The following is a 13,266-nucleotide window of genomic DNA, read 5'->3' as shown; positions in this document are numbered from 1 at the left end:
CCCCCCCGCACCCCGCCAAGACGGGGGGGCTCAACTCAGCGCCCCCCACCCCTCCGGCCCCGCACCAGGGAGTTCGCACCCGGGCAGGCAGCGGCTTCGTCCCTACCGAGACTTGCGGGCACCGGGGTCAGGGTCTCCCATCTCCATCCCGCTCCATCCGCTCACCCCTCCCGCTGACACCCGCCCGGTGCCCCGGGCACGGGGCTGTACCTGCTGCGGGCGCCCACGGCCACGTTCACGGGGGGCCCGGTGCGCAGAACCGGCAGTAGGGCCCCGTCCACAACCGGCCGGGCCAGGGACAGCTCGGGCCGAGCGGCCGGAGGTCGCGGCCGCCCCGTAGAGTCGGGCACGCACCGGGCAGGGAGAGGGGTCCGGGGGCTCCGGACCAGCACCAGCGCACGGCGCAGCCCCGACGGTCCCGCTCCCCGGAGTTGCGTGTCCCGTCCCCCCACCTCAAACCCGGCTGTCCCTGCGGGGCACCCCCGGGTTATCCCGAGCCTCTGCCCCCCCGTGCGCCCGGGCTATCCCGGGGGATCCCTGCGCTCCACTCCCCCGTGCGCCCCCGGCTGCCCCGGGGGATCCCGGGCTATCCCCGGCCCCCGCTCCCTCCGTGCGCCCGGCGCTGTCCCGGCCCGTCCTGTGCTATTCCGGGTCCTGCTCCTCCTTGCGCCGGGACCTGTACCAGGCTCCCCTCGCCGGTGCCGGTGCGTGGAGAGGGTGGGGGACGGCAGCCGGGTGTCCCCCTTCCCTCCCCGCCCCACCGGCGGCGCTCTGGGCACGGGGCCGGGGCGCAGCCACCCGCCGGGCTAATCCGGGCCGTGACGGACAGGCCCGGCGCCGCCGCTCCGGCCGCCCCATAAGAGGTGCCGCGGCCCCGCCGCTCCCCATTGTTAGGGCGAGGACGCGGGGAGGCCCCGTTCGGCGGGACCGGCCCACGGGGACCCTCCGCGCCGCCCCTATAAGAGGGAAGGGGCTGGAAGATGCTCCCGGGTGCTGAGCGCTGCGCACCCGCCGCGCCGAGCCGAGTCCAGCAGCGCCGTCTCCCCGGGGAGCCGCCGGGCACCGTGCACGGACCACCCGGCTCCGGTACCGGGCAGCGGGCACCGCGCACGGAACCTCCCGACGCTGCTCTCCAGGGACCGGGCAGGGAGCTCCGGGCCCCGCATCCCCGACGCCGCGCCCCGGGCACCGGCTGCAGCCCAGTGCCGGTGCCAGCGCTCCCCGCGTCCCCCTTCACCCGCCCGCACGGAGCCGCCCGCCCTCCCCGCGCCCCGCGCGTCCGGAAACACGCGTGGATGTAGCGGCCGGGCCGGGGGCTCCGCAGCACCATAAATACCCCGGCGGCCGCTCGCCCGCGCACTCTGCCGGGTCTCCCGGTGCCGGAGCCATGCGAGCCGCCGCGCTGGGGCTGGCGCTCCGGGCGCTCTGGGCGCTGGCCCTCTCCTCCCTCTCCAACACGCTGGCGGTGAACAACAGCGGGCGGTGGTGGTGAGTCCGCCGGTACCGGCAGCAGCACCGGCACCGAAGCAGGGGGCGGAGCGGGGCTTGGCACCGGCACGGCGGCGGCTGCCCCGTAGTCAAGGACGGGGCGCGCAGGTGCGCCCGGTGGGGGACCAACGGGGCTGTGACCCGCGGCTGCGGGGTGGAGGATGCTCTGGTAGCGGATCAGAGGGGAGGGCTGAGGCGGGGAGCGGGATGCCGGTGCTCACCGTCCCCTCCTGTGCCGCAGGGGCATCATCAACGTGGCCTCGTCCACCAACCTGCTGACGGACTCCAAGAACGTGCAGCTGGTGCTGGACCCCAGCCTGCAGCTGCTGAGCCGCAAGCAGCGCAAGCTGATCCGCCAGAACCCCGGCATCCTGCACAGCGTCAGCTCCGGCCTCCAGACCGCCATCAAGGAGTGCAAGTGGCAGTTCCGCAACCGCCGCTGGAACTGCCCCACCTCGCAGGGCCCCAACATCTTCGGCAAGATCGTTAACCGGGGTGAGGCCGCGGGGCGGCGGGAGGCAGCGTGAGCTGCCCGGACCCCCCCTCCGGCGCGCCCCCGAGCCGGGATGCTCTGCGCAGCGCCCTCGGTTCCCCACGGGGCATAGCCAGCTCCCAGCCCATCAGCATCCCGCTGTGGCTGCGGGTTGGGGGTGCTGCTGGGTGCCCCCTTTTCATCCCAACAGCACCCTGAAGCCCTGCTCTCCTCTGCAGGCTGCCGAGAGACCGCGTTCATCTTCGCCATCACCAGCGCTGGTGTCACCCACTCGGTGGCACGGTCCTGCTCGGAAGGTTCCATAGAGTCCTGCACTTGTGACTACCGGCGCCGCGGCCCCGGGGGGCCCGACTGGCACTGGGGGGGCTGCAGCGACAACATCGACTTCGGACGCCTCTTCGGGAGGGAGTTTGTGGACTCCAGTGAGAAGGGCCGAGACCTGCGATTCCTCATGAACCTGCACAACAACGAGGCTGGGCGCATGGTGAGGGCACAGGAGGGCTGCGGGCAGCACCGGGAGAGGGGGCACGGCCACCGAGGCCCCACCGAGCACACATTGGGAACCATTAGAGTGGGGTTTCCCACCTGGCTTTGGGCAGGCTGAGCACGATGCTGGGCAGCGGCGATGCCAGAGCTCACGGTGCCCCATGTCCCCCCCTTCCTCTTGCAGACGGTGTTCTCCGAGATGCGCCAAGAGTGCAAGTGCCACGGCATGTCGGGCTCCTGCACCGTGCGCACGTGCTGGATGCGGCTGCCGACCTTCCGCGCCGTGGGCGACGTCCTGAAGGACCGCTTCGATGGCGCTTCCCGCGTCATCTACGGCAACAAGGGCAGCAACCGGGCATCGCGCGTGGAGCTGCATCACCTGGAACCCGAGAACCCGGCCCACAAACCCCCCTCGCCCCACGACCTCGTCTACTTCGAGAAGTCACCCAATTTCTGCACCTACAGCGGGAAGACGGGGACGGCGGGGACGGCCGGGAGGTTCTGCAACAGCTCCTCGCCAGGGCTGGATGGGTGCGAGCTGCTCTGCTGCGGGCGCGGGTACCGCACACGCACCCAGCGCGTCACCGAGCGCTGCAACTGCACCTTCCACTGGTGCTGCCACGTCAGCTGTCTCAACTGCACGAACACGCAGGTGCTGCACGAGTGCTTGTGAACCCCCCCAACCGGGACCCCCCTGCACCGGCCCTGGAGGGGGTCTGTGCCACCCCCAATGACGGGTGTCTGGTGGGATTGAAGGCACCCATGGGTGCCTCTGTGACCCGCTGCGGCCTGGCCTGGCCTGGCCCACCCTGGGGCCAGCAGCCAGGCTGGGGGGACTTGGTGCCAGCATGCACCGCGCCGGCCACCCCCATCCCCTTCTTACTGTAAATACAATATTTATTGTGGATGGTTTGATGCCGCCCCCCCAAACTTTGCTGGCCCCAAGCCCTGTTTTTTATAATGAGAGTTAATAATAATTAATAATAATTAATAATAATAATGCTTTGTTCCAGGTTTCACTGATAGCCTTTAGAGAAGAATAAAGGATATATTTTTATCAGTCCTGCGCTGGTTCATTTTTGGGGGCTGAGGAAGGGAGGGGATGAACAATGTTCCCCTATCCCCCAAGCTATGGGGCTGGACACAAGCCCCATACTGCACACGTCCATCCCCTCTGTCCATCCATCACCTCTGCATCCACTGGCTGCCCACCCTTCACCTCCTCTCCTCTTCCCTCTCCTCCTCTCCTTCATCCCCATTCCCTTCTTCTTCCCGCTGTGCCCGTCTCCAGCCCCAGCCATCGCTGCCGCCGCTCCCGGCCGGGGCGTCCATCCCCATGGCCGGGGCGCCCATCACCATGGCTCCTGGGCTGCGGTATCTCCAGCACTGGAATTTGCCGGGGCGTCGGGGCTGGTGCCGCCAGGGCCGGGCGCTGGGATCGGCCACGGGAGGTACAAGGCAGCAGACAGGGAATGAGCCTCGTCCATCACCGCTCCCGGCCGGCGCTGACGGCTCCCCTCGGCTCCGGGGGAGGAGGGGGGCCAGAGAGGGCACCGGGGTTACAGGGGCCGGGGCCAGGGGGCCGGGACCTGCCAATGGCCCCACACGCAGCCCCACACTCGTGCGTGGGGTCTGGCTGTAGCCCGAGAAGGGCCGTGGCAAAGGTGGGTGCAGCTCCGCGGCCGGCAGGTGCGCTGGCGGCATGGGCATCCCACCGGGATGGGCTCCTCCCTGTGACAGGCATCCCACTGGGATGGGAATCCCCCTGTGACGGGCATCCACTAGGATGGGTATCCCATTGGGGTGGGTATCACACCGGGGTGAGTATTTTACTGAGATGGGCATCCCCCTGGGAAGGATTTTCCTTTGGGATAAGCATCCCACAGTGCTGGGCATGGAATGGGCATCCCTGGGAAGGGCATTCCTGTGAGACATGGGTATCCCATCGGGCTTGGCATCCACTGGGGCGGGTGCAGGGCTCACACACACCCTCTGCCCCCTAACTCCACACCTTGGACCAGGCTGTAACATCCCTCCTCACATCCAGTCAGGGGCCACGGTAACATCCAGCCCCAGGGATGCCCCAGTGCCCACCCGCAGTGGGGGGGGTCCCCCCAGCCCCAGAGCTGAGGCGGCATCAAAGGCTGAGGAATGACGCTGCCACCACCCGAAATATCCCCAGGAACCGATAGTGGAAAAGTTGATGGTTTAGACCCAAAGGAGGGGGGAAAATAACCCCGGGGGCCCCCGCTGTCCGAGCCGAGGTACAAACACAGCCTGACGCGGTGGAAGAGCAGAAAGAACTGCGAGGAAAAGCGACTGGAAAGGAACACATCCCGAAATAACTCTGGGAGCATCTCCCGCCTGCCGGGAGTTATCTGCCTGCTAAATTCTGCACACGCACAGGACATGAAAATAGCCTGTTTTCCTGCGGTAGGGAGTCAGGAATATAGATAATGACATTCTTATAAGTCACCTCTGTTACTCAGCTTTTCCTGCGGGCCGGTGACCGCCGGGCACCGCAGCGACCCCCGGCCTGGGGCGCCCCGGGCATGGAGGGGGGCAACCCGGCTGCAGGGTCCGGACCTCCCCGGCGCGGACACGTCCACCCCGCGCTGGAAATAGCCGCTGCCGCAGCGGCGGGGCCAGAGCAGGGCCAGGGAGAGGGACAGGGCCAGGGCGGTCCCGCCCCGCGTCAGCCCGTCACATCTGGGAAGCCGGGGAACAGCTGGATGGTGGCCACAAGCTGGGCCTGATGTGGGGTGGGAAGGGCTGGGGCCTGGGGGGGGTCTGTGCAGGGGTGCGGGACAGACGGATGGTGCCATTCCCAGAGGTGCAGCACAGACGGGATGGTGCCCACAGATTCAGGACAGAAGGGCAGGGTGGCACACAGGGGTGCGGGACAGATGGATTGGAGAGTGCCGAGGGGTGCAAGACAAAGAAGCAGTGTCATTCCAAGTGGTGCAGGACAGAAGGACAGAGCCATGCCCAAAGGTGCGGGTCAGACAGCCAGGACAGTGCCCAGAGGTTCAGGACGGGACAGGGCCATGCCAAAAGATGCGGGACAGAGGGGCAGGGCTGTTTCCAGAGGTGCAGGACAGACAGACAGAGCCATTCCTAGCCTCGCCGACTGCCCGGTGGCATCATCCCACCACCGGGTCCATCCGCATCCCATCGCCATTGAACCGAGCCCCATCCCGGCTCCCCTCGCCCGCATCCCGCCAGCTCCCGGCTTGTCCGGCCGCATCCCCCCCCGCCATCCACCGCATTCCTCCGGCGCGGGGCCAAGGCGCCCAGCAACGGTGGCAAGGGCTGGCCTCTAATCCCCGGGGCATGCCAGCCGCGGGGGGACCGTCGCCGTCACCCACTCCCTCATAGGTGACCAATGCCCGAGACGAACAATTAGGGACAAAGCCGGAGCCGCCGGGGGCTAACGCCGGACTTCACGGGTGCCTTGTGCGAGTTTAATGAATTGTCCATCATCCCTTTGAGCTCCGCTCGCCCGGGCTGGATTAATCTGAGAAGCCGCAGTGGGGAAGGAGCCGCTAAGCCCGTATTTATTACTCTGCCATTGTAACTAATTGAGGTAATTATCTGTGACTCCAACCCCGCCACAATGCGGCATTCACCGCACCCCCCTTCCCTTCCCTTCTCTTTCCTTCCCTTCCCACCGGGCACAGCCGGCACCGGCAGCGCGGCAGGGCCGGGGTTGGCGCTTGGCACGGTCGGATGTGGTTCAGCAGGGATGTGGCATGGCCACGGTGTGGCCGGCACCACACGCACGCAGGAGCCATCAGTGGGTGCCGGCACATGCGGGTCACGGTGTGGCCCGTGATGGTGACACACGGGGGTTATGGGGATAGCGGTACAAGCATGGCCCCTGCTCTCCGGTACGCTCGTGTCCATACGGCTCTGGGGACACCGGCACCGCTGACACACGCGAGTCACGGCCCGCTGGGGACACCGACACCACAGTGGCCATTCCGGTGCCCGTGGCAGGGTCCCCGCTCCTGGGGCGGGACCCCCGTTGCCCCCCGGTGCTCCCGGTGCTGTCGATCACCGGCTGCGCTGCGACATCTGGCGGCTGCGGGCGGGACCGCGGCCCGGTGCAGGGACACCGATACCGGACGGGTCGCTCCTGGTGCCACCTGTGGGCACCCCCGCGGGCAACGGGGAGCGGCGAGAGCCGGGGGGAGCCCGGGGTGGCCCCGGGGGGGCGGCGCTGGCGCCGGCGCAGCCCGAATTAGAAGCTGATTTTCCCGGCGGGGGTTTGGGCAGGAGCGGAGCCACGGAAAGGGCCGCGCCGCTTCCCCCGCGTCTGTGACACCCCGGGCCACGGCGGGCAGCGCGCCCGGGCAGAGCCGGGCAGAGCCGGGCTGCACCGAGCCGGGACGCACGGAGCCGGGATGCACCGAGCCGCGCCGCGCTGCCCTGGGCTGTGCTGAGCCACCCATACCAGGATGTGCCGAGCAGCGCTGGGCCATGCAGCAGCGCGGAGCTGTGCCAAGCGGTGCCAAGGCCGGGCCGGGCCGTACTGAACCACACCAAGCCCCGCCAGGCCGTGGCCGCGCCGCGTTGGGCTCAGGTCATCGATACAGCCCAGACCCCGGTGCGGTGCCAGGATGCGTGGGGTGACGTGGCCGCGGGGCTGCCCCACGAGCAGCCCTCCCGGGTCCCCGCTGCCCCACGCCGTGACCTCCGGGCCGGTGTCACCGGGATAATGACAGGGTCGCGCCGGGGGGGCGGGGGAGGAGCCGGTTTTAAATAACGTGCAAATTGGCCACGTTATTTGTGCGGTTTCCTCTGGCCGCGGGGCTCGGCCCCCCCCGCAGCGTGACTAAGAGGCGGCGGCCTCTCGGGGGGGGACCGTGACTCACCCGGGGTCCCCCTCCGGCCGTGACGTGGGGCCGGTGGCAGTGGGCCAGAGGTGCTGCACTCACCTACTCATTATGGGGAGGCCGGGGGGGGGACATGGCACGTCCCAGCACCGCCGTGACCGCTGCGGTGCCACCGGGACAGCCGGGGCCTCCGAGTGACCCCGGCACCGCGGTGGGGGAGCTCGGACCCCGCTAGGTTGTGTGGGGCGGGAGCAGGGCCGCGGGGAGGGGGGGGGCCTGGGGAGGGCGATGCCCCCCCCCGTCCATGCACACACAGGGGGCGAAGACGGCGCATGGGGATCCCGCAGCCTTTATTGGGGTCAGCCCCGAGCCCCGCCCCACCACACCCCACCAGGCCCCGCCCCATAGAGCCCCACCCCTCCAAGCCCCGCCCCTCAGGCCCAGGGGGGGCTGGCGGTGCCCGGGGGGGCCCCGGTGCTCTCCAGGCTGCTGCTGCTGCTGCTGTAGGTGCGGGGGTCCCGGCAGTGCCGCCACCGGGATCCCCCCGGGCCCCCCTCGGCCTCGGAGTCGGAGTCGGGGGCCGTGTGCCGGCGGATGCGGGACACGGCCTCGCGCAGCGCCTGCGCGTACAGCACCGGCCGCCGCGGCGGGAACCGGCCCCGCGGGCCCCCGCACCCCCCCGGGCTGCGCCAGGGGCTGCGGGGGGGCTCCCGGGGCGGCGAGGGGGCGGCCGGGGGGGTGACAGCGCCGGAGGCTGCGGGAGGGCTGCCCGGGGGGCCGGCGGGCCCCGGGGACCCCCCCATGTACCGGACCTGCTGCCGCTGCACGGGGGGCACGTACTGGGCCCGGACCACCACGCGGGTGGCGTCGATGAGGACGTGGCCCCCCGCCTCCCGCCGCCCTCTGCCGCCTCCCGGGGCCCGGGCACGGCTGCTTGCGGCCCGCGGCAGTGTTTGGCTGTGCCGGGGGCTGGCGGGGACCCCAGGGGACGGCGGCGTCCCGCGGGGGCGCCGGAGCCGGGCCTCGGTGGCCGCCCGGGGCAATGTGTGGCTCCAGGCCCCCGGCACAGCCCCTCGGCTCCGCGGGGCCCGGGAGGGGCTGCGCGGGGCCCGGGGGGGCCGGAGCTGCAGGGTGCGGTGGGGAGCGTCGTAAGCGGGGGGAGAGATGTAGGGGGGCGGTGCCCCCCGGCGCGCGTGGGCCGCCTGCACACGCTGCATGTGGGCCTCGTAGGTGGGGGGGCCCGGCCTGGCCCCTGGCCCTGGGGCTGGGGGTGCGCCCGGCGGGGGCCAGCCCCGGGACCCCTCAGGGTGGCAGCGGGTGGGGGGTGCCCGGGGCCGGGTCTCACAGGCGGGGGGGGGCCGGGAGGCGAAGTCCTGCAGGTGATGGGGGTGAGCGGGGGGCCAAGGGGGGGCCAACTCGGCCACGAAGCGCTTCTCCAGGTACCTGCAAGACAGAGACGGGGGCGTGAGGGCCGGCGGACGCAGGGTGCAGGGTGCGGGATGGGACCCCCCCTCACTCCGCTCGTTCCCCTCCCCGACTCACGCGTACTCCCTGGCGATGCGGCGGTAGGTCCATGGGGGCGCGGGCCCGCACCCCGCTGCCATCGCGGCGCCGGGGGGGCTGCAACACGCCACGGTGTCGATCTCCAGCAGCAGCAGCTGGGTCCGCTCCCGGATCCGCTGCATGGCCGCGGGGGGCCGGAGCCTCGCCGGAGCCACACGTGCGCCCCGCGGCCCCCCGCGCCCGGCCCCGCACAGACCTCCCCGCGGCGCACGGCGGGGACCCCAGCGCCCGTCCCGGAGGTGCTGCCCCCCCCCCGGGATCCCTTCCCCCCCCTGCGCCAAAGCGGGTTTGGCACCGAGCGCTGCAGCCCACGCGGGCTCCGAGCGGAGCTTAGCAACCCTCCGGCGGCGGCATGGCAACGGCACCGGCAACGACACCGGCAACGGCACCGGAGCCCCCCCCCCCCGTCCAGGCTCTCACCTCTCTCCCGAGCCCGGTGCTGGCCGCGGCCGCAGGCACCTCCCGGCCTCCCCCCCTGGCAGGAATGTGCCGGGCTCAGCACGGCCTCGCGCCTCCCCCCGGGAGCGCCCCACCGGGACCCCCCCACACCGGGGGGTCCCCGCACCCCACCTCGGCCCCGTCCCGGCGCCAATCCCGGCCTTTGACTAAAGGCACGGGCGGAACAAACAGGGATTTGGGGTCTGGGTGAGCTCAGCAGATTCCCCCTCACCCGTGGGGGGGTGAAGCCCCTCCCGGGCCCCCCCCGTGCCCCACGACGGGATCGTGCCAGCTCTGTGTTTATTCGTGGCTTCTCTCCACACTGGAAGCAGTGCCGGGTGCAGACATGGCCCGGAGGGGGCATGGGGGGGGGTGCTGGGGGGCACAGGGGGTGCAGGGGGGCAGCCCCTGGCAGGACAGAGCTGAATGAGGGCGATTAAAGCCCCAGATTCAGCGATACCCCATGGGGGGGACACCCAAAAGAGGGGCCCCCCCCAGCACCCCCCAGGCCTTGGGGCACAAGGTGCAGTGTAGGGAGGCCTCCCCAGGCAGGGAAGTGCTACCCCATGGCTGGATTATTGCTGGATGCTGCTGGTGAGTGGGGCCCCCAAGCCGGCTGTCCCCAAGAGGACGAAAGGGGGGGCACAGGGGGCAGCTGATCCCCCCACCCAAATGCCTCAGGGGCCCTGCGGGAGGACCAGGGCTTGCAGGATGTCCGAGAGGGAGACGATCCCCTTGACCACGTCGCTCTCGTCCACCACCACCAGCCGGTGAACCTGGGGGGGACACAGGGGGGAATGAGGCTGGTGCAGGGACCCTGGCCCCCCTCCATTGCCCGTCACCCCCCGGGGTGGTTACCTCTGCCTCCACCAGGCGGTTGATGATGGTTTCCAACGTCTCGTGCTTGTAACACTTGAGGACGCCCTCGAAGTAGTGGGAGCGATGCTGCAGCGCCCGCGTCACCGTCACGTCCAGGTTGTTGTAGGTCTTCTCAGCCGCCAGGTTCTGGGGCAGGAAGAGGTGTTGGGGACACAGCGAGGACACCACAATGCATACAGCCCCCCTCAAGCACAGGCTTTGCCCCTTCCCCACCTCCACAGCTACTCACAATCACGTCGAATTTGGAGTAGATGTCGACCACCCGCCCTGGGGAGGGAAGGGAACGGCTGCCACAGGGGTTGGGGACCGCCACACACGTGGTGGCCTCACCCCAGGCCCCGTCCTCACCCGACTCATCGACGACGGGCAGCGCGGAGACGCGGTGCTGCACGAAGATGCCCAGGGCCACGTAGATGGGGGTGCTGGTGCGCACCACAGCGATGTTGCGGTAGGTGCCGATCTGCAGCTCCTCCAGCGTCTTGGCCATGAACTCGGGCTTTGGGACCTCTGCTATCTGCAGGGGACGGGGAGGGGGACAGTGCTGACGCCGGCTCGGCTCTGGCTGCCCCCGGCTCGTGGGGGGCCTGGGCCGCAGTCCTGAGGAGTGAAAGCAGAGAGCGCTGGGGGGGGTGGCGGGGGCTGTGGGACCCCCGGGCACAGGCAGGGCCGGCTCCAGGGCTCCGGGGTCCATGCAGCGTCCTGGGGACCCCCCCTCCAACACCCGCTCCCCGCTCCAGTGCCCCGGTGGTACCTGGCACGAGCCGGGGCCGGGCTCGTCGCAGGGGGGTCCCCGGCGCCGCCACGGGGCAGGGATGGGACTTACAAAGAGCTTGAGGAACTTGAGGATGCGCTTGTGGGTGAGGATGTAGAGGGTGTTCCCCGAGTCGGGGTCTATGACGGGCAGGCGATGGATCTTGTTCCGGATCAGGGAGGAGACGGCGTCAAAAAGGCTGCAAACAGGAGGAAAACGGGAGTGGGGACCCCGCCTCGCACTCAAGGGTGGTGCCAGCGCTGCCCCGCTCCCTGTGGTACCTGGCATTGGGGGAAATGCAGACCAGCGGCTTGAAGGAGTCCTGCAGGTAAACCTCTGCGGGGAGAGGAGGCGCTGAGGGCACCGGCAGCACCCATGGAGCAGAGCCCCAGGGCTCCGCACACCCCAGGCCGAGCAGGAGGCACCTGCAGCCACCCCCTCACCTCTCCACGTCTCTATTTTGTGCTCCTCCAGCTCATAAATCTGCACCTGGGCACAAGGACACAAACCGGGATCAACCGGGATCAAGCACGGGGAGGGCAGAGGCCGGACCCGGGTCCCCTCATCCTCACCATGGGTGACTTGTAGTAGCGGTGCAGGATGTTGATGAAGTCGGTGATGGTCAGCATGCCTGGGGGGGGGCGGGCAGGGTGAGGGGGGGTCCGCAGCCCCCTCGGGCCCCCCCCATCCCGCTCACTCACCCACGAAGCTTTGCTTCTTGCTGTCCCAGAGCGGGGCCGCACGCACGCCGTTGGTGACCAGCGCGAAGAACGCCTTCTTCACCTGCAGCGGGGGCACGGGGGGGGTCACAGAGGCAGCGGGGCCCCCCTGGGTGCAGACCGTGCCCGGGGGGGGGTGAGGAGCCCCCAGACGCACCTGCAGGGACGTGTCAAACACAACCAGTTTGGAGCTGGTGGGGATCAGGTCGTAGCAGCGATGGGACTTCATGAACGTGGTGTAGGCGCCGCGGGGGGGGGGCCCTGGGGACAGGCAGCGTGAGGTGACCCCCCCCAGACCCGGGACCCCCGCACCCTGGTCCTGAGCCCCCCCCCCGGCACCGCAGCCGCCGGACGCCCCCCCCGGACGCTCCCGCTGTCACCTTCCAGCCCCGGGGGGCTCAGCTCCGCCGGGACCTCTGCGGCCGGGCCGGGGCCGGGATCCTGCGGACGGACACGGCTCGGGTCGGGTCGGTCCTGAAACCCACCCGGACCCGGTTCCCCCCCTTCCCGTCCTCTCCCGGTACCGGTTTCCTCCGTCCCCCTCCGGTCCCTGTTCTCTCCCGTCCCCGATTCCCCCCGTTCCCGTTCCTCCCCGTTCCCGTTCCGTCTCAGCGCCCGTTCCCTCCCGTCCCCGGTTCGTCCCCGTTCCCGTTCCGTTCCCACCTCCATGGCCCCGCTCGGTCCCGCCACCTCCCCACTTCCGCCCGGCTCCGGGCACTCACTTCCGCCACCACCGGAACCGTCCGCCCCGAGCGCCCCATCCCGGCCCGTTACCGACCTTTCCCTTCCCGTCGGGTCAAGGCCCCCGGGGGGCTGGGGGGAGGTGCGGGTGTCACCGGTTGCGGGGGCAGAACCCACCGGGGGTCACGGAGCAGACGGGGGGGGGAATGCGCTGATACCGGTTCCCTCGGTTAGACCCGATGGGGCGGCCCCAAAGGGACCCGCCCGCCCCCAAGTGCCCCCCCCCGAGGCCCCCCCATGGAGGGAGGCAGCGGCTTCTCACGCGCTTTATTTAAAATAACATCCAGTGGTTGCGGACTCGGTAAAAACGGGGCTCGCGGCGCCGGGGCTGTACAGGAACGCCCGCGGAACCGTCCGAACGCTCGCGGAACCGTCCGAACGCCCATCCCCGCCCCCACTCGCGGGTTTGTGGCTTTTTTTTTTGTCCTTTTTTTACCTTTTTTTTCTCTGTTTTTGTTTTGTTTTGTTTTTTTTTTTTTAAACATTTTCACCTTAAACCTTTTTGCAGCTTTTTTTTTTTAAGGTTGCGGAAGCAGCTTTTCAACCCCCCCCCGCGCCACCCCCCCCATCGCTTTGCACCATCCCCATCACAACAGGGGGGGCTGAAAGGGGGGAGTTCGGGGGGGGGCCCCCTCTGCGCGATGTGTTTGTGCGTTAAGAGATCCCGACCCCGCTGCCCCGGGGGGGGGGGCTGTGCCGGGGGGGGTGTGCAGCCGGCAGCGGGGGGGCTGCTCTGTAATGCCCAGTGGCTTCTCTGAGCCCCCCCCAAGCCCCCCCCAAAACAGCTCCAAAACGTCGGAGATTGGGTTGCAAAATGCCGCGGCCCCCCCCGTGCCCCAAATCTCAGCCCAGCAGAGCACAAAGACCCCC

The 13,266-nt window shown here is 69.8% G+C and overlaps 2 protein-coding genes across 8 annotated transcripts; one reads left to right on the top strand and one right to left on the bottom strand.

Annotated features, from left to right (window-relative positions):
• Positions 1-1,387: 1,387 nt before the first annotated feature.
• Positions 1,388-3,140, top strand: WNT1 (Wnt family member 1; the record flags this gene model as incomplete). Its single annotated transcript, XM_080635590.1, has 4 exons — positions 1,388-1,488; positions 1,730-1,983; positions 2,200-2,465; positions 2,652-3,140. The coding sequence occupies 4 exons, from the start codon at positions 1,388-1,390 to the stop codon at positions 3,138-3,140; spliced, it is 1,110 nt and encodes a 369-aa protein (XP_080491716.1).
• A 6,455-nt stretch (positions 3,141-9,595) lies between these two features.
• Positions 9,596-13,189, bottom strand: PRKAG1 (protein kinase AMP-activated non-catalytic subunit gamma 1). Of its 7 annotated transcripts, XM_080635584.1 has the most exons (12): positions 12,378-13,189; positions 12,036-12,096; positions 11,813-11,916; positions 11,638-11,719; positions 11,509-11,567; positions 11,380-11,425; positions 11,218-11,272; positions 11,009-11,135; positions 10,534-10,699; positions 10,415-10,452; positions 10,165-10,311; positions 9,596-10,082 (listed from the first exon to the last, which is right to left on the bottom strand). In XM_080635584.1, exons 1-12 carry the CDS (start codon positions 12,414-12,416, stop codon positions 9,984-9,986), a joined length of 1,023 nt encoding a protein of 340 aa, XP_080491710.1. In that variant the 5' UTR covers positions 12,417-13,189; the 3' UTR covers positions 9,596-9,983. The 7 variants fall into 7 exon arrangements, with proteins under 7 accessions (XP_080491710.1, XP_080491708.1, XP_080491709.1 ...); XM_080635582.1 differs by having other exon boundaries at positions 11,638-11,916; XM_080635583.1 differs by having other exon boundaries at positions 10,415-10,699.
• Between the last annotated feature and the right edge of the window lie 77 nt (positions 13,190-13,266).

The sequence above is a fragment of the Psittacula echo genome, assembly GCF_963264785.1.
Source record: "Psittacula echo genome assembly, chromosome: 27".
Classification (NCBI taxonomy): Eukaryota; Metazoa; Chordata; class Aves; order Psittaciformes; family Psittacidae; genus Psittacula; species Psittacula echo.
Note: the sequence above shows the minus strand (reverse complement) of the source record. Positions and strands in the feature narration are given on the sequence as shown.